The sequence below is a fragment of the Sander lucioperca genome, chromosome 18 (genome assembly GCF_008315115.2).
Source record: "Sander lucioperca isolate FBNREF2018 chromosome 18, SLUC_FBN_1.2, whole genome shotgun sequence".
Taxonomy (NCBI): Eukaryota; Metazoa; Chordata; class Actinopteri; order Perciformes; family Percidae; genus Sander; species Sander lucioperca.
In genome coordinates, this window is record NC_050190.1 from 28,381,994 (window position 1) to 28,401,993 (window position 20,000).

At 42.6% G+C, this 20,000-nt stretch overlaps 1 protein-coding gene across 1 annotated transcript in view; it reads right to left on the reverse strand.

Moving 5' to 3' along the window:
* Nucleotides 1-20,000, reverse strand: part of arhgap5 (Rho GTPase activating protein 5) — a 66,793-nt gene that overhangs the window by 15,164 nt on the left and 31,629 nt on the right. Inside the window, exon 4 of the mRNA XM_031321334.2 lies at nt 1,867-1,944. Coding sequence (XP_031177194.1) covers nt 1,867-1,944 — 78 coding nt within the window. The remainder of the gene's footprint in view (nt 1-1,866; nt 1,945-20,000) is intronic.

Below are 20,000 nucleotides of genomic sequence, written 5' to 3' on the forward strand. Positions count from 1 at the left end.
ATTCCCACCCCCTAGTGTATAATTCCTTTAGAATACCTTCTAATATCTAAAACATACCATTGTTATGTAAAGGTAAGTGGTTTCTCACTTGGAGGAGAGCTCTTAACCTTTGTGTTGTCCTTGGGTCAAAATTGACCCGTTTTAAAATATTTTATAGCAAAAATACGGGTTTCTTTCAACTAAACTGCCCAAACATAACATGGACAGTTCCATACATGAAACAGGCTGTACTTATACATCGACACACCTTCCTCTGATCTTAACTATTAGCTAAAACAATTCATAATATCAGGAGTTTGTAACTAAAAAATGAGGCATAATTTAATATGAATTAGGTTTATTGACCATATACTCTTAAAAATAAGTGTAAAACTAGCGGTGATGAGCTGGAATGAAGTTGGCCTAGAAGATCTAACACAGAACTGGGTGATAATTTATACTTTAGGACATGTGTCAAACTCAAGGCCCGCGGGCCAAATGCGGCCCCTCGCAAATTCTGATCAGGCCCGCATATCAATTTAGGTTCACAATACATTTTGGCCCACCTACTTGTGCGCCAAACCAAAAACATGGGAAACTGTTTTTCATCTTGCAATTACGCAACACTCAAAGCAGAATTTGGCAAATTTGCCGACTTTGAGACTCAGAAATTCCCCCAGGAGCAGAGAGTTGGCATATTCAGGCTGTGAAAGAGCTTGTTGTGAGTCAGCTGTGTGGTAGCCTGCTTAGAAGATGTAATCATTCTTTTGCTTGATTTGCTAAAGTTTAGGATGGCTTTGGAACTTTTTTTGCTGACTTTTTCAGGGCTTTATGTGGACCAAACTGTAAGTGAGAAGACTGTATGAGACATGCAATAATAGAATCAAAGATATTTTACTTTTTCGATAAAATAAAAGCATGTCAATAAACTCTACATGTCTGGCCCTTGATGTGATTCTCTTTTTCCAGTGTGGCCCTCTGGGAAGTTGAGTTTGACACCCCTGCTTTATGCTTTATAAAACAGGCAAAACAGACCGGGTCGGGCGCCTGGGGAGCTCACCTGGTAGAGCAGGCGCCCACATATAGAGGTTTACTCCTCGACGCAGCGGCCGCAGGTTTGACTCCGACCTGCGGCCCTTTGCTGCATGTCATTCCCCCTCGCTCACCCCTTTCATGTCTTCAGCTGTCCTTTATAAATAAAGGCATAAAATGCCCAAGAAAAACACAAAACAAAAACCAGACCGGGTCTGTTAAGGTTTAGGTTATTTTACAAGCTAACTGAGAAGTCTATTTATTTGCACAGCGATGACACATATAGATCAACTATAATAGAGAAAATAGGAGAAAAAAATGCAATCAATAATCAACGTGAGACTCTCAGTCCGGTCTCCATATTTATATATTACAGCGCCTGGCTGTAAAATGAGTGACGCCGCTGACTGCGCGCCGGTGATTTCTGCCTGTGGTGACTTTATTTATTCTAACAGCCGCTTTGGCAGCTCACCAGCCCGCCGTGAGCAGGTTCCACTCGGCTCCGCGGGGGCATGTGTTTCTCTTTAAGCCCCTCTGCTGCGTGGTCAGGTTTTGGAATCTGTTATTTCTCTCTGCGGTTTGAATTTATTGCACACATCACACGAGCGCTACTCGATTGGTAACATGCTTTTCCGAGGGAACTCCTGAGTTCTTAAACCCTTTTATGGGACGATAATTTAGAATCTGGATCTGTGGGAATAACAAGAACCATCCACAGCGGCTGCGCTTTGAAACTCTGGTTACACGTGTGCTCCTTTCTCCGGGTTTCTAGGTGGCTGAAGATGTATTTATGAGGGTCTGGGCAGGTGTGTGTGTGTGTGTGTGTATGTGTGTGTGTGTGTCTCTGTCTTTTACCTTGATCAAACTGTTTCTGGATGTTGTCCTGGTCCGTCTTGTTCCCACTGACGCGATACAGACCTTCTGTCGTCAGACCTGCACACACACAAACATCAGACACCTTCAGTAACTGCTCCGACAGACTTCATTCATCTGGAATTTACAAAGCATTACATTAAAAAAAAAAAAAAATGTGCTGAATTTAAACAGATGGACCAACAGGAGCAGAGCAATAGGTTTCACTTAATGTGGTTTTCGGTAACCGCATGCTGAGATTGTTTTGGATTAAGGCTGAAAGCTTTCACGCCATCAATTCCAGAAACCTCTCATAACTTTCTCTTTCTAGGTTTAGACAGCCTCTGAAGCAGTGCTCACTGTTTATCATGACTAATTTAGGCTTTTTATTCTCGTTCTCATTAAATTCTTGAAAATGTTGGCTTTTCGGTGCATGTGCAACCTGTGAAAGGATGATTAAAAAGGCATTTTCTAATCTCGGTTCTGCTTTGTGTTTTGTTGCTGATCTTTTTTGCTTCTGTGCTGCGTCTTATTTTCTGTTGTGTTGTATTCCTTCCTTCATTCCTTCCTGTTTCCTTCCTTCCGTTTGCGGTTTATTATGAGGGTATTGGACCAGGCCACTAACTGATCACTGTGCAGCAGAGATGAAAACATGAACAGATGAATGATAATGAAAAGGCTTTCCTTTCTAAGGCTTCTGCATTAGGTCGAGTTATTGATTATTTTTGTATACTGGCCTTTTTTTATACGAACAGCACAGTTGCCAGGCACCGACATCACAATCGTTGAATAGTAGATAAGAGTAGAGAGTAAATTATAACGTTGCTCTAAATAATGAGCTCGTAATGATCCATGAGAAGTAACGCATACAGCGGGAAACGACGGGAAAAGAAAGAGAAAGCAGATAAGTGAGTGAGGAAAGATGGAGCAGGCAAGGCAGCTGTCATTGTCATGCAAATGAAGATATCTTTTAATGCATAGATCATTTCACAATCTTAGTATTCAAGTCATCTTTCCATCTCTTGAATGTCTTACATTTCAAGCCATTTATCTGCCAATGCATTTGCTCATGATCAGTCTGGGGCTGCTGCTCTCTCTCAGTGTGACGTGCATGGCGTGTAATCTGATCCCAAACACAGCAGTGGGTTGCCTCGACAACGTTAGTTTCTCCCGCATGTGTGGTCACATTTAGTCATAATTCAACATCCAAAAGATGTGAAACTATGCAAGCCACTACTTCTTTACAAGAGGAAATGTTTTGACATGCAGCAAAGGGCCGCAGGTCGGAGTCGAACCCGCGGCCGCTGCGTCGAGGAGTAAACCTCTACATATGTGCGCCTGCTCTACCAACTGAGCTAACCCGGCCACTAAAAGAGGAAATGTTAACCTGAAGCTGCTACAGAAAACCAAAGGTTCATCCCTTAAAGCTTTAGTGTGTAACTTTTTGATATTAATGAACGTCCGTTACGGTGTTTGTGGTGTTTTAAGCCCCTAACGTCGGCAGCGCTGCCTGGAAGGCACTAGAATTGGGCAATGGTTAGGGTTAGGCCCCTAACGTCGGCAGCGCTGCCTGGAAGGCCCCTAACGTCGGCAGCGCTGCCTGGAAGGCACTAGAATTGGGCAATGGTTAGGGTTAGGCCCCTAACGTCGGCAGCGCTGCCTGGAAGGCCCCTAACGTCGGCAGCGCTGCCTGGAAGGCACTAGAATTGGGCAATGGTTAGGGTTAGGTGCCTTGAAGTCGACGGTCGCAGCGCTGCCTTGAAGTCGACGTTGGGGGTGTCACTGCCCGATGTGAGTCGAGTGCAGATGTGAGTCGCGCACGCTCAGATTTAAACTGTTTACGGCATAACGTGTCATACTGAAATTTGTGAAATCTATAAAATAATAAACGTTTCTCTTTACATACAATAACAGAAGATGGTAATCATTTCAAAAACGTTGTAGCTATCTATGACGGTTTGATTGCTAACGTTAGCTCAAAATGCCATTCAAGTGACAGCCTTTGTTGTGTTTGATTAACTTTTAGCTAGCAGTCATTTCAAAAACGTTTTAGCTATCTATGACTGTTTGATTGCTAACGTTAGCTCAAAACGCCATTAAGTGACAGCCTTTATTATGTTTGATTGCTAACTTGTAGCCAGCAGCAGCAGCAATTCATTTCAAAAATGGTTTAGCTATCTATGATTGTTTGATTGCTAACGTTAGCTCATAGACTGTGCGTTCGCTCAAAAAGCCGTTAGCATCTTGTAGGCTACTTGTCGCAAAGTGACGCATGCTCACATCTGCACTCGACTCACATCGGGCAGTGACAGGGGGCTTAAAACACCATTGAGCGTCCGTTACATTCAAGCCGTTGCCAAATGAGTTGCTACAAAGCTAATTAAGACTATCAGCTCCACACAACTCTCTCTGGATTTCTCAGTGTGACTATGTTCAGAAGATTGTGGCGTTCCGCGACTTTCCCGCGCAGAAACTCGAGTGAAGATAATGACCTCTTCTGAAGAGTCCGTCATGTTTTTATAATCCTCCGTGTCCTCCTTGGCTACTAGCAACTGTGTGATCACAGAAGGCTTGTATCATGTGGACGCGCCGACAGTTTGTTGTCATTACTTAGAATTCATCACGACAGAAACTACGCACGGTAGCTTTAACAATCATACATATTAGGAATGCAACGATGCATGGTGAATCGGTTAAACAATAAAAATGTGTAAAGATTACTTAACTGGTTGAGATTTTTTTTTAAATGAATTGTGATGCAAGCCTAGGTTCTAGGGTGTCAGCTACTTTTTTTAAGATTATTTTTTGGCTTTCATTGCCTTTATTTATAGTACAGATGAAGTCAGGAGTGGGAGAGAGAGAGCGGGGTGACATGCAGCAAAGGGCCGTGGGTGGGAACCGAACCTGCGGCCACTGCGATAAGGACTGAGCCTCTGTACATGGGGCGCACGCTTAACCAGGTGAGCTAACCAGGCGCCCCAAGGGCGTGTTCTACGTGCCACTATGGGATTTGTTTTAAGCATCTAACTAGTTAATTGTTATTATTTAAGATGAAATACAATTTCAGTTGCACTTTTGATACAAGAGTACACATCTGCTGTTTTGCAGTTTATAGAAATAAAAGTCAGTTGTATGAAAGCTCATTCTGTTAAAAAAAATCCTGAGAAAAACGTATCGTGAACTCAAAATCATGAATCGAAAGGTGAGGTAAGATTATCGTTACGTCCCTACTTAATATCCACATGAAGCCGCAACAGTTGTCAAGAGCAACAACAATTACAACAGATAAACAGTGAATAAACCAGTCATTTAGTCATTTTGTGTTGGGAGCTTTCAGCTGGACTGAGAGACGCATTTGTTAGTGTCTCCGATTATACGTATCGCAGCCAGCTGGCACCTGACAGCTGATCTCAGACCAGCACATATGGAGACAGAGAGCGTTAATTAGGGGCTATAATGTGGCTGCATGGATGAACTCACACTCACACACACACACACACACACACACACACACACACACACACACACACACTCCAGGTTGTAGTTCTGCTCTGTCGCTGCTGCAAGGTCATCCACACTGCAGTATACATGCCAGCATGTGTGTTTGTGTGTGTGTGTGTGCTTGTGTGTGTGTGTGTGTGTGTGTGTGTGTCTGCAGAGGCATTTAAGCAGAGGCAGTTTTATGTAAATTCAGCTTTAATGGATTCAAGTTAATCGTGTCAAGTGTGAGCCAGTGTGGGAGAGTGTGTGTGTGTCTTCGTTGGTATCTGGGTGGTTATCAGAGCCTATTTTTGTCTTTGTGCGCATTTTTGAACGTGTGTGTATGTGTGTTGACTCAGGTGTGTGACAGAGCACACCAGTTTAGCTCTTATGTTACCAGAAATCTGAGGAAGGCAGCGTTTCGGTTAGGTAAAAAAAATTAAAACTGTGGATCAGTGTTTCCCAAAAGCTCAAGATGACGTCCTCAAATGTCTTGTTTTGTCCTCAACTCAAAGATATTCAGTCTACTGTCCCAGAGGAGAGAAGAAATTAATTTACAAACTGACAGAGAAGTTTTTCCTTTTCCCATAAAACATTACTCAAATCGATTATCAAAATAATTGGCGATTATTTCAACAGTAGTAATGACGTCGCAATGACTTTATTCGTGAGGACTGACTTGCAACTCAAACTTCGACCTCCAGCCTGATGACACATTGATATCAGATAAATCACACGGCGGAGCAACTCCTTGTTCAAATGTTTCAGACTCATTTCAATCCTCTGAGTCACAGTCCTCTAACTCTTCTGCAGATTAGGGTTGTTTCTTCACACATTAACTTGGCAAAAACACGTCTCACAGCCAACTGAACATTGAGACGTCGACCACAAAAGCATCCGGCGAGAAGCTCAGAAGATTTTCTGAAGTGGAACTTTAATGGATGGGATCACAAAATAGGCTGAAAATGAAATGACTTTTTTTTTTTCTGTAGTATTTAAGAAAAGGTACTAGACCGGGGTCAGCCCTATGTTCCCACATTTCTAAGATTTTTCTTAAAACTAGGCCCTATGTTCCCACATTTCTAGGACATTTTCAAAATTAGGTCTTGTGTTAGGGTTAGGGCTGTGGGAACATAGGGCTGTGGGAACATAGGGCCTAATTTTAAGAAAGATCTTAAAAATGTGGGAACATAGGCACACTCCCCTTAGACCACAATTTCTATTTCATACTAACACACAAACATGTTTAAAACAATCAATACAATCCATCAGTCGGCACACTTTATACCTTCACGGTCTTTTCATCAGAATAGTCTTTCATTCTGTACATCCTGAAGACAATAAAAATGTCAGTAACCTTCTAATATTAGATAGTCTGTAAGGCGATATGTCTCTGTGTGTATCAGACACTGAGGGTCAATGTCAAATGAAATACACTGCAGCTGTCTGTTTGTATTGGCTCATGCTTGAATGTGTTTTCTGTGTGCGACAAACAGTGTTGGCTTCTGTGAAAGTGTAATGTGATCTAATCTTGTGACCTATTCAGAAGCATTAGGTGAAAAAAAAATCTTGGTTAAATATATACAGCATGTTTTAGAATTATTCTCATGAAAACAGCACATTTCCAGTGGTGAAGTCATGCTGATAAAATTGTCACAAATGTGTATTTCTACCTGTTCTATCAAATCAAATCCTCGTTGTTTAAAAGTAAACTCTGCCCCTCACTGACACGTTTCAATAGAAAATACAGAAAATCACATAAAGGAAGGGATGTTCTTTTCACTGAAAAAGCATTCACCTGATCTATAAAAATCTGCCAATAACTTTGAGTAAACAAGCCACTTATGTGTGTATATAGTTATTTTTCACCGTTTCACCAATTTAATCCTATTCCCTGCAGTGTGGATGAACAGTTACTTCAAACAGGTGGCTCATTTTTACTATTCTTCCACGTGCCCTGAATGCATCACTCATTCACCTCTGACCTTAAAATGACCCGTCCAACGCCCCGCAAGAAAATGTCACCACCCTGTACATCTCTAAGGCCTTGTGAGGACATTTGAATCTCAACAGGATGTAGCGCGCACACACACACACACACACACACACACACACACACACACACACACACACACACGGGGAAGGAAGCTAACGGTGGAGCTCATGTTTGCATGTTGAGATCGGATAAGACCTGTCCTGCTGCGATATGATCTCATATCCTGACTGACTGACTGACTCTCTCACACACACACACACACACACACACACACACACACACACACAGTCTGTCTGTCCGTCTCTCCCTCTGCCCATCTGTCTCTCCCTCTACCTGTCTGTCCGTCTCCCCCTCTACCTGTCTGTCCGTCTGTCTGTCACTCTGCCCATTGGGCACCGTTACTTTATTGTTTTATTGCCGTGACAACCATCTGCTTTGGGAGGGGACAGGAAGCCAGTTCAATAAGCGAAAGTCAATCATCGTCTATTTTTAACTCTTATTTCAGCCGCCTGTGTGGGTTATTCTCTTTCATCCCCATTTGAAAGTCAACGCTGACACACAGCTCCTCATTGCGAGGCCTGTGTTATCGAGCAGAATTTAACTCTAGCTGCAAGTAAAAGCTATATAACAGTGACAAAATAAATGATGATTTTGGCTATTTTAACACATGGTGTAATGGGGAATCTAAATGCATTTCCCAGTGTCGTAAAATCAAGAACAACATTTACTGTCTGCAGCGAAAAAACAGATTAAATGTTCCAAAAACTAAATGTATGTGTTCAATAATGGAAGAAAAAGAAGTCGGACTGATATCTAAAAGAAATAACTCCGACATTGTTCAACACGTACAGAGACAGACTGCTGTGACTACTTGGGACCTGCCCTGAGGACCAGATCCAAACACACGCTCGATAAAAACGTTCAACAGTCGCTGCTTTTGTTCAGGGATTCATTCAGAGGGATTTGAAAAGTGAAAGCAGAGCTGTGCTGCTTTCTGTCAAACCAACCGCGGTATTACTTGGCATGGTGACCTTTGACCTGAGCGGTTAGATAATGACTTGTCACACTGAGGTGTTTACATGTCCTTATAAATAGACAAACCGTGGTACAAACTATTAACCGCGTTGCTCCCATTTAGATAATGAGTTTCAGGTGCTGACATGACAGGCTCGACAGGGCTGAGATAATCAGGCCTGGTCCACACATACACGGGTAGTACTTTTAAAAACAGGCGTTTTCCTTTGTTCGTTCTCTAAAAAGGAATCCCGTCCACACGTGCAGTGTTTGGAGAAAGAAATCTCCGTCAACGGAACGGCATTTCTGAAAGTCTTCACCCTGGGCCGAGTTTTTCAAAAGCTCTGTTTACAGTGACCTAAAACGCTGTTTGTGGGCGGACCAAAGTCCCAAGCACATAGAAAAAGCTACATTTTTTAAAAGAAATACCTGTGTGGACTAGCCTGACAAGCCAGACCCACATCAAGATGTTTGGTCTGGGAACTCACCATTGGCAGGGCTCAATCTGAGGGGCGGGATAAACAGTTGTCTTTCAAATTCCCTCTGCACGCAATAGGATAGCTCTACAACCAACCAGAGCAACGAAGAAGGTAGCAGAGCTAGTTGATAGATTAAACTTTTGCCGTATCCGGTCGACAAAACTCGGAACACATCTTCCTTTCTTAAGAATGATTTCTGTGCCATTCTTTGTTCTTTTCTCAAAGAAAAGCTTAAGCGGACCCCAGGAAGAGTAGCTGATGTTCTCTATACACGATGTGATTGGCCTGACTAGAGTTTGGTTTTTCCAGCTCGCAAGCCAATGGAGAGTGCCTAGACCCCCCTGGCTGCAAATTACATTTGCTGCCGCTACGGTGCGTCTAGATTTCTAGGCTATGTGTGGACTAGCCTGGAAATCCAGACCCAAATCCAAAAGATTAAGGGGGCGGCACCAAGCATGTGTTTGAAAATTCTCACTGCACGAAATAGGATAAGACTACGACCAATCACAACAATACACAGGGTGATGTATCCAGAGCAGCTCGGCTACAAGGGCATAGTTAACGAGCATCATTCCTGAATGCCAGAGTGACTCGCTGAGCAAATTCAAATTGTGCTCTCGCAAGAACTCTGGATTTCCAGGGTATGTGTGGACTAGGCCTCAGATTAAAGTTATGGTAGCTGAACACGTATCCCGTCTATGCGTTGTGAACAGTTTAACTGAGGAACAAACCGCCTACCTTCATACAGGAACAGGAAACCATTTACAACAAGATCTAAGAATGTTTTATTCAATGCATCACATGCTAACCTTGTATTGTGTCCTTGTTCCCTTTTTAAGTTAGTCCGCAAATCAATATCTACATGGAGTTTAAGTCGTTTATGTTAGGTGCTGTATTTTCTATTGTGGCATTTAGGGTTGGGTATCAAAAACTAATACAATGAGTACAGATATATCTCATGAAAATACCAAAACCAACAATGAATGTATCCCATTAAAACAAAGTCTGATATATCTTCGTCATCTGTGCCATAGAGCTCCATTGTTGTTGAAATGTTCCTTATTTACCATGAAAACACACACACACACACACACACACACACACACACACACACAACTGAGTAGATGAGGGGTTTTAACATCTGAGATTTCTTGAAAAAAGGCTTTAGTTTAACTTGCTTATTTTCTCTTAATTCCTGGATGGGATCATGATTATGTTATTTGATCCCATAGACACTCAACCACTGAGCCAAGATGTCCTAACATTGCTGTTTGACATAACTTCAGACTACACCACATACATAAACAAAGGTCTGTCCTCAGGCATTTATCAGTTTCAGACTCTGGAAACGTGGGAAAAACAGGAAAATTCCCTAAACTACTCTTTTAAACCAAATCACACAAGTTTAGGCTATTTTATGTGATCTTCTTTTAATAACTATTATAATATTTCTTTGCCCTTCCATTCACTGCATCCCACTTAGAAAACCTCTGCACTAGAGCACCAAATGTGGATTAATCCACCGCGGAAAATAGTCCCCAACAAATGCCCTATGTCTTCCTGTTTGTATGATGAAAACTACAGTGAACAACTGTTTTGTGAAGTTACTTTCAGAAGGACTTCTAATAAAAGAAACTATACATTTGTGTAAAGATTAAAGTATTTTGTTTTGGTCTTCTTTTAAATGAAGAAAAGGCGTTGAAACATGCTTTTATTAACCTCATTATCATTTGGAAATAGGTGTCGTCATGGAACCAAAACTCAGGCACAGACATTGAACATTTTCAAACTATACCCAGGCTTACCGTCTTATTGGATACCCGGATCTGAGGGGACTATGCTGATAAAAACAAAGATATATATTTATATTTGTAAATCGAAATAGACAGATCGGGGTCACGGGTGAAACCATTGTGTCTGTGGGGTGAACTGTCCCTTTAATATTCGGAACATAAGCTTCATCCTGGATCAGGTTTTGGATCTGGATTCAAATAAACCAAAGACAGGGTTCAACGTTAAGGTTTTTTGCACTTGCGAAAAAACATTCTACTTTCCCGACATTAATTTTTACTGGGCCCTATACAGATAGTTTTTTATTAGTGGTTATCAAATAATAATTCTGAATGAAGACGTTCCTTTGAAAATGATCCACTTTTATCTGCCTTGGACTCAAACTTGCGGCAAACTTTGCAAAACATTGAAGTTGTTTCATCGACATCCTCTCCTGCCATCCCAAGAAAACTCCTTTTTCCAGGATGCTTGAAACACTCGTTCGCTTAATGGCCCTGACACACCAACCCGACGGCTGACCGTCAGACCGATCAGTCGGCTCCCCGAGGTCCAAAAAGTGCCTCGGAACACACCGAAGAGACTAGGACTGAACGATACATACAATTTTCATCGTCATCGCGATATGAACTAGCGCGATGAACACATCGCAACAGACAGCCTGACACGAAGAATAAGGGAAAACAGTTTACACACTGAGACGACGTGAAGTGTAATACGTCTCCATAGCAGCAGGCGGCGCTGCTCTGTATTGTTTCCATTAGCAGTCTGATTATTTCACAGAAAATGAATACTGGCAGCTGATTGGACAAACGCGTCACGTGGGTCTTTTTTCTCCGGAAATTCACAGCCAGACTGTCATGGCGGCTCGTTCAGAATACGATCTCATATTGGACTAAAATAGTTCACCGAAACGTGTTTCTGAAAACATTTTAAGAGAGAAATAGACCGTGCAGTTGCTCAATCTGTCTTCATTTCAGATCAACAAAGGTCAGTTTAAAAGATTTTCGTCGAACGTTAATTTCTTATAGTTATAATGCCTCATTTATGTGTAATTTGTTCAATAAAAGCATGTCAAAAATGATCTATTTGATTTCTTTATTCAGTGGGAATAGGCTATTCAATGTTTAGGTTCGCAAAGAACCTATTAAAGCACTAAGACATGGGAACAGTATAGCTAACATTCACATTTGAATATTTATCGCAAGTCATATCGTCATCGCAATATTAAACAATGTTACCGCACATCGCAGCTTTTCCTCATATCGTGCAGCCCTAGAAGAGACGCCGACTTGAGCGCACGTTCTGCGCGAGACGTAATACAAAAAATTAAAACCGGAAATGACGACCGCGTCACGTGGTTCTGGCTTCTCCAGCTGACCGATAATGACGGCTTGTTCGAAATACGATCTCGTATTTTACGAAAATAGTTCACCGAAACGTGTTTCTGAAAACATTTTAAGAGAGAAATAGGCCGTGCAGTTGCTGAATCTGTCTTCATTTCAGATCAACAAAGGTCAGTTTAAAAGATTTTCGTCAGATTTTGAGAGGCGTTCGTCACTCAGCCTGCTCGCCATTTCCAGGTTAGCACTCCACCAATCAGATTGGTCACTGAGTCCGACTGCCCGCCCTCCGACCCAGCGAGTCAGGTCGGCCAAAATGAAGGCCGACGGCTCCTCCGACGGACGACGCCACGGGACACACCGAACAGACTGGAGTCACCGACCTCGCCAGACTGTCCGACGGCCGATTAATGGGTTGGTGTGTCAGGGCCGTTAGCTCGTACGCAGCCATCATCATCTTCATCTTCTTCTAACAAGACAGCCGCCAGTCACGCGTCACTAGCGCCAACTCAATTCTTGATTGGCCAACGGCACGTTCAAATCAAATCATTCAACAAGCGTTCTCGGACGTGGGCAATGAACGATAACATTGTTTATGTCACGATGATTATCAGAAATTTTTTTTTTTTTGACTTGCCTGTTTGGGCATGCGGGTTGTTATATTTACTTGCCCCGGGCCATAGGGCAACCCTTATTGTTGAACCCAAAAAGAGTATGTTTCAATGTTTGTTTTTTTATCTACCTGTACCTATGACAACAGTCTGTTTCTGTGTTACTAGTGTGTGTTTCTATGGGTTCAGGATAAACAAACTAACAGAGTAAACAGGATCTGCTGGCTTCCACTTCATATCAGCAGATCCCAGCCTGCATGTTCCATATTCTCATATGCAGGTCTCATCCCGCGCTCGTTACGAATGTGGTCTGACATGCTAACATGCACTGACTCCTGTAAGGAAGATGAATGTGCAGGTAAAAGTGTTCGCTTTTCCCAGAGGAGGCCAAAACGCAGCTTTTCCCACAATCCTCAGGCTGAGAAATGAGCTGAGCTTTCGGGTCTGGAAGTCATTCTGCTGCCGATACTCTCCTCCAGAATGCGTGTGTGTGTGTGTACAGGTTTATGGGTATGGAACTAATGACCTAAGGTGAGCACTTTCTTTGTGCTGCTTTACACACACACACACACACACACACACACACACACACACACACACACACACACACACACACACACAGTCTGGTGGAGTCATCAGTTTCTCCGCTGGTGTGTTAATTTAATGACCGGCCCTGCACACAACCGTGGGTCAATATAAATCAATACAAAGGCTGCAAGGACAGTGTGTGTGTGTGTGTGTGTAAGTATGATTTAATATCTGGGTACCTTGGGTAACAAGATCCATACCCCAAGCCCACAAAAAAAAAAAACACACTACAGGCCCACAGCTGCAGTCTGCTTTCAGGCTGAGGTCTTGACATTCCGAAGGCCACCGCCACTACATCATAATTTCATCCAATTTACACTTTCTGTTTATGTCCCATTCTCCACACGGCTCTCAGGGGATGACAGCAGTTTCTCTGCAGTTGTGTCGTCTCGATTAAAACTCAACAAAAACAGAAATATGTCTGGTAAAGCTACAGACGGAAGTTTTAGCAGAGTACACGTCAAACCCTAAGACTATAAGGTAACTAGTGGAAATATCAAGCGACCCCTCAGGACCACCAGAGTGAAGGTTTGGACGATCAACTGAAAGAGGAACTCACCCACGTGTTTACTAGCCGTGAGGAGAACTACGGAGTACTACTCAGCCTGTAAAAACACTCGTCTAATGTTCTCTGTATCTCTGGAGGAGCTCTGTCAAGTCATCAGTGTTATCTTGGCGCTGAGACAACAATTTTTTATTAAAAGCCCTGCGTTAAAAAATTGGGAGCAAGGAGTTTTAAAAAGACATTAGCATTTACCAGGTATAGGGAGGGAAAAGTGAAGCTATCAGGTTGCATCCTGGGAATTGTAGGATCCAGCATTGTTAAAGCTTGACCCATTACTAGGGTTTAAAAGTCGGGATATCTCCGCCTCTGCTGCATCGATTTTGGCCCTTCCTTTTTAATAAGTCTCTTCTGACTTCATGGAAGTCAGATACTAAATCAATCTGTATTATTCGCAGGCGTTTGTTACCTCCTTGTCTTTAAAGAACAAACAAAAACTTCCAATAATTACTGCTGTGAAAAAAGTCACAATATAAATCTAACTACCAACACCGAACTACACACACTGACTAACCTGAGCTGTTGTGCATGCAGTGTGTGTGTGTGTGTTTGTGTGCGCGTGTTGACAGAAGCGACAGGAGCCGCCGACAACACACACCCACACAGTCATACTCACTAATTTCTAATGCCACAGAGACAGATGGGCCAGTATTATAAATGTAGCCGTCAAGCTGCAGCTACCTAGCTACTGCTCTATTCACACACAGCACACACACAGCACACACACAAAATCACAAACACACGATCACATCACAAACACACAATCACAAAATCTCACACGCACGATCACAGCACACACACACAAATGATCTCACACACACAACCACAGCGCGCACACACACACACACACACACACACACACACACGATCACATCACAAACACACAATCACATCACAAACACACACAATCACATCACACGAACACACACACAAACACATCACAAACACACACACACACACATCACAAACAATCACAAAATCTCACACGCACGATCACAGCACACACACACAGACACACACAACCACAGCTCACACACAATCACAAACACACAATCTCACACACACGATCACAGCACACACACAATCACAAACACACAATCTCACACACACGATCACAGCACACACACACAATCACATCACAAACACACAATCACATCACAGACACACAATCACATCACAGACACAATCACATCACAGACACACACACACACACACACACACACACACACACACACACACACACACACACACACACACACACACACACACACACACACACACACACACACACACTCTCTCTCTCTGCCACTATTCACTTTGTCTGTTCAGCCAGACACAAAATAGTAACAAATAGTTCTAGTAACAAGTTCTTCTCCCTTCTGCAAAATGTTAACAGCAGCCAACTCAAATATTATGTATTAAGAGATGGAAGAAATGTGAGTATACTCTGTTTTGAAAAGTAATTTGAATGTATAGAATTTGCTGCTTTGTATTGAAAATGGAGATTCGACCTTTTTACACATTGACGGGCCAAGTGAGGGGATAATGATGACCTGGAGACGAGGGAGGCAGAGTAAAGAGAAAGGGAGGAGTCGGAGAGAATAAGGGGAGAAAGATGAGAGGAGGGAATGAAAAAAGATAGATGAAAAGAAAGAGAAGATGAAAAGAAAGGATTACAAAGGAGAGGAGAGGCGGGAGAGAGAGTCAGCACCTCGTGTTGTACAACATGGCCGACTAAACGCCCTCCTGAGACCTTCATCAAAGCCTCTGCATCATCAGAAACACAAAAAACGCTGAGAGAGAGAGAGAGAGAGAGAGAGAGAGAGAGAGAGTGAGAGAGTGAGTGAGTGAGTGAGTGTGTGTGTGTGTGTGTGAAGCCTGCAGCAAGGTGCTCAGTGAGGTTAGTGCCAGGGTGACAGACTGACATGTCTGTAACAGCAGGACTTCAAAAATCCTCTCAACATGTTTTCTATTTACAGCTACTATCCAGCTGTTAAAGGACTAGTCCACTTTTCTTGCTTGGTTTATTACAATGTGAGTAGGGCTGCACAATAGCTCGCTTTTTCATCGTCGTCACAATATCAACTTGCGCTAGGGCCGATTCAATCGCTTTCAAATCGAAATCGCGATTTGAAAGTATGCGATTAGCTAATCGTGAAGACCACGAGAGGTCCATTTTTTTTTCATAAGATAAATGCTGGAAATAATGTTACGTAACACAGATTGGTTACAGATATGTCAGAAACTTTACAGAAACTTGATTTAACATGACCGTGGAAGGTGCAATATGCAGCTAAAAATAATAATAACCGCATATCAAATCGTAAACGCAATATCTGGCAGGAAAATTGCAATTAAGTTCCCCCCCCCCCCCCCAAATTGTTCAGCCCTAACTGGCACAATAAACACACTGCGAAAGCCTGCGACATATCACGAAAGACATTTCTTGAGTTGGTTGAAAGAAAATATCAGTAGAAAAATGCACTTTGATGCAACATTCTTGTTTTAGTGGTGCCTGTTATATTCAATTCAATGTTCAATTTGTTCAATAAAAGAATGTCTGTTGTATTTAAGCAGAATACCGAAAGCCGCAGAAATGCACAACTGAGTACACTTTCATATATGTTTATTTATTTATCGCAGTATAGTAGCATCGTTATCACGGTATTCAACAACGGTATGGCAGATTTTCCTCCTATAGTGCAGCCCTAATTCTGAGCCTCTTTAATTCCCAAGCCTGATTTTCCCCTCAGTCTCATTTAGACCTGGAAGTAGTCCATCGCTGTGCCTAAAAAGCTGACAATCACATTTTTGTAAATGCAAACCAATTATGGATGTTTCTGTGGTTATGTAAGGGCATAATCCCAACCCTATAAGAAACGATGCCAGCTGTAGCCACAAGCCATACACATTGTTTATCTCTAACCATTAACAAACAACAAAAGCACATGGAACAAAAGCAGGAAACACTCACCAGAAAATCTGTAAAAGAGCAGACAACTCCTCCAGCTACTCTGAGGCCAAAAAACAGCTCGAAACAGGGGGGACATTTCACTCCTGATTGGCTCAGACGGAGATGACAATAGCAGTGAGCCGGGACATTTTCACTGCTGCCTTGTTAACGGCGAAAACTGAAAATTCTAGTTCAGATGAATGTCAAAAAAGATTCCGTTTGAGCACAGGTGTGCGTGTCTAAACTTTCAGTCCTGAAAAACCTTTTTCGAAACAGACCGGACTGAACACGTCGAAAGCCTCTCCATTCCCCAGTAGGGGTTGGGTACCGAAACCCCGTGCAAATTAGAGTGCGGATCAGGCCGTATTTTTCTGCCCGAGCCTGGCCCGCGTCCGACAGAGCAGTAACTAGAGATGGCCCGTTACCATTTTATACTTCCCGATACCGATTCTGATACCTGAACTTGCGTATTGGCTGATACTGAGTACCGATCCGATACCAGTGTGTCATATATTTTATTATGTTTTAACAGCTGTATACTACTATCCTGTATGGCTGTGATATGATTTCTATCTTTGTTGTCAGTCTGGCTCAGGTTAAACTCTTTGTGAAACATGAATGCCACAGAACTTTCTTTTATTCTCCAGTTTGACAGTCAGTTATAACGGAAAAAGAACATAAACTACTTTAATGTAGATTTTCTTTAAGGCTTTATTACGTGGTATCGGATCGGTGCATAAACTCCAGTACTTCCTGATACCGATACCAGCGTTTTAGGCAGTATCGGAGCATCTCTAGCAGTAACCGAATCCGACCCAAGCCCGACAGGCATTAAGCTATTTCTGGCCTGACCCGACCCCGACACAGTTAAAATCTCATTTTTTTCTCATACTAATGACACATGTACGTTTGTTTGTGTGAAAGCTTTTATTAAGCAGCTGTAGGAAGGCATTCAGAAATGTCAACAGATGAGGTCATCAGCTCACACGGGGGAACAAGCGCACTTTAACACAGGGGCGCACCTACATAATAAGCTTTTTTAAATTTAAAATGTCCAATGCCTTATCGCGCTGATGTGACCGAGCCCGACCCAAACATCATTTCTAAATATCTGTCCGAAACCGGCTGTACCGTCGGCTCCCGACAGGCTAGGTTCGGGTATCCATCCTGTAGTGCAAATACGGCACCGGTGCCAAAACGGCCAGTATCTACTGTACCGGACCGAATAGGAACACAGATTTCGGTGCTTCATTTCGGTGCCACTTACTGTCTGCGTTTCTCTCTGATGCTCTGAAACGGACGTTAGAGGGAACAGGAGCATCGCTGCACGGGACGCCAGTTTATCCGTTGTACTGGGGTGGAGATGGAAACCTTAGAGATAAATAACTCAAACCTGGGCTAATAAAACTATTTTCTAGATAGATCGATAGATAGATAGATAGATAGATAGATAGATACCACTAGAGCTTAGTGAGAAAATGAATGTTTTTTGTAACTCTTTAAGATTCTCTCAGCCAAGATTTTTTTTACCAATAATGGATTACCAATAATGTAATCCAAGGTGTCCCAATTAAATAGAAAGGACTGAGTTGGCAGAGGGAAGGACGCTCTGGTTTGTCTCATGCTCCACTTCACAACGCATTATCTTCTTGTTGCTCACATTGACGCTCATGAAAGCAAACGTGGTCACTGGCTGCTTTGTTTTCAGCACGCTCACGTGTTCGCTGGCGGCATCGTGGCAGAAGACATGCGAGAGAGAGAGAAAAAATAAATAAAAAAGAGAGACGGAGAAGGGCAACATAAGGGCTTTTTTAAGGCAAACTAATGGACGACTGGACTGCTCAAATACAGCCACAGGACACACACACACACACACACACACACACACACACACACACACACACACACACACACACACACACACACCATTAGACCAGATGACTGCCTTGGAGCCAGGTGGCATCACACTAGCCTCCATCTCACCCTTTTTCCTCTTTCTCTATGCATAGCCTGCCCGCAAGACACACATGCACTGTTTGCAGCATGCCAATTCATCTTAACACACACACACACACACACACACACACACACACACACACACACACACACACACACACACACACACACACCCCATCCCGAGCCCAATGTAGCCGCCGGCCCGGCTCAAACTGGCCTCGTCTGTCCCCCCTAATACTCTGCTGCACAAACGCATGCTCGGGGCCATAACCAAACGCCCTAATCTAATCCTCCCACTGGCCCTCACCCTTTAAGCAAAGAAAGTAGGAAAACAGAAAGAGAGAGAGACTTTATCCACCATATACCAGTTAAAGTTGCTTTCACGTCCACACTGAAATGTCTCAACAGGAACACTGTTGAATATCTTATTCTTCGTCCTCCTCGCTCATTCAGTAAAACAAAGAAAATGTCCATCGCAGCCCAACGTTTAGTTAGAATCAGAATCATCAGAGGTTTGCATGTACAGGAAATTCGTCTGAGTGTTTTGGTGCAAAACAAAATACATTGATTGCACACGCCAAAAAACATAAAATAGAAAAATGTACATGAAATATGTATAAATATTTTTGTTTTAAGTTGGAAGAGGTGTACATATTGTACACTAATTTGTAAAAAACTGACCGGGGGATGTGAAAAAGTTCACAGTGTGAAGTATAAAGTAGAATAATAATAATAATAATAATAATAATAATAATAATAATAATAATAGGTCCATGTGGAGAGAGAGTAGGCATGAGTCAAAATAATGCAAAATGTTTTTTCGGGTGAGAAAAACAGCAGCTTTGCGTGAAAAGAAAGCCAAAAAAAAAAAAGAGAGAAAATATGTTCACATTTAGCTGACTTTTTGTGGCTGCAGTCACAGAGAGAAGGTCATGGTTAGGATATTGCTGAAGCCAAAAAAAAAAAAAAAAAAAAAAAAAGGCAATCACATTCAATTATCTAAACTACAAAGGCAGCACCGTGGCCACTTTCTACTCTCTGGGGACGATCAGCACACAGAGAGAACTAACAAACCAAAAGAAATGCAGAGAGGACGAGCGAGGGAGGGAGGCAGAAAGAGCAGAGTTTGCCCAGGTGGAGGGAGGGAGCGCTGGGAATGAAAGAGGTTAAAATCCCTGTTTCACCTATTCACCAGGGAAAGAAAGGGAGGGAGGAGGAGATGGGTAATGGAGGAGTGGCTGCTCAAATATTCACCCACAGGCAACACACACACACACACACACACACACACACACACACACACACACACACACACACACACTTTCCTATCTTGGTGTGTCTGACCAGGAAATCCACAGGGAGGAGAT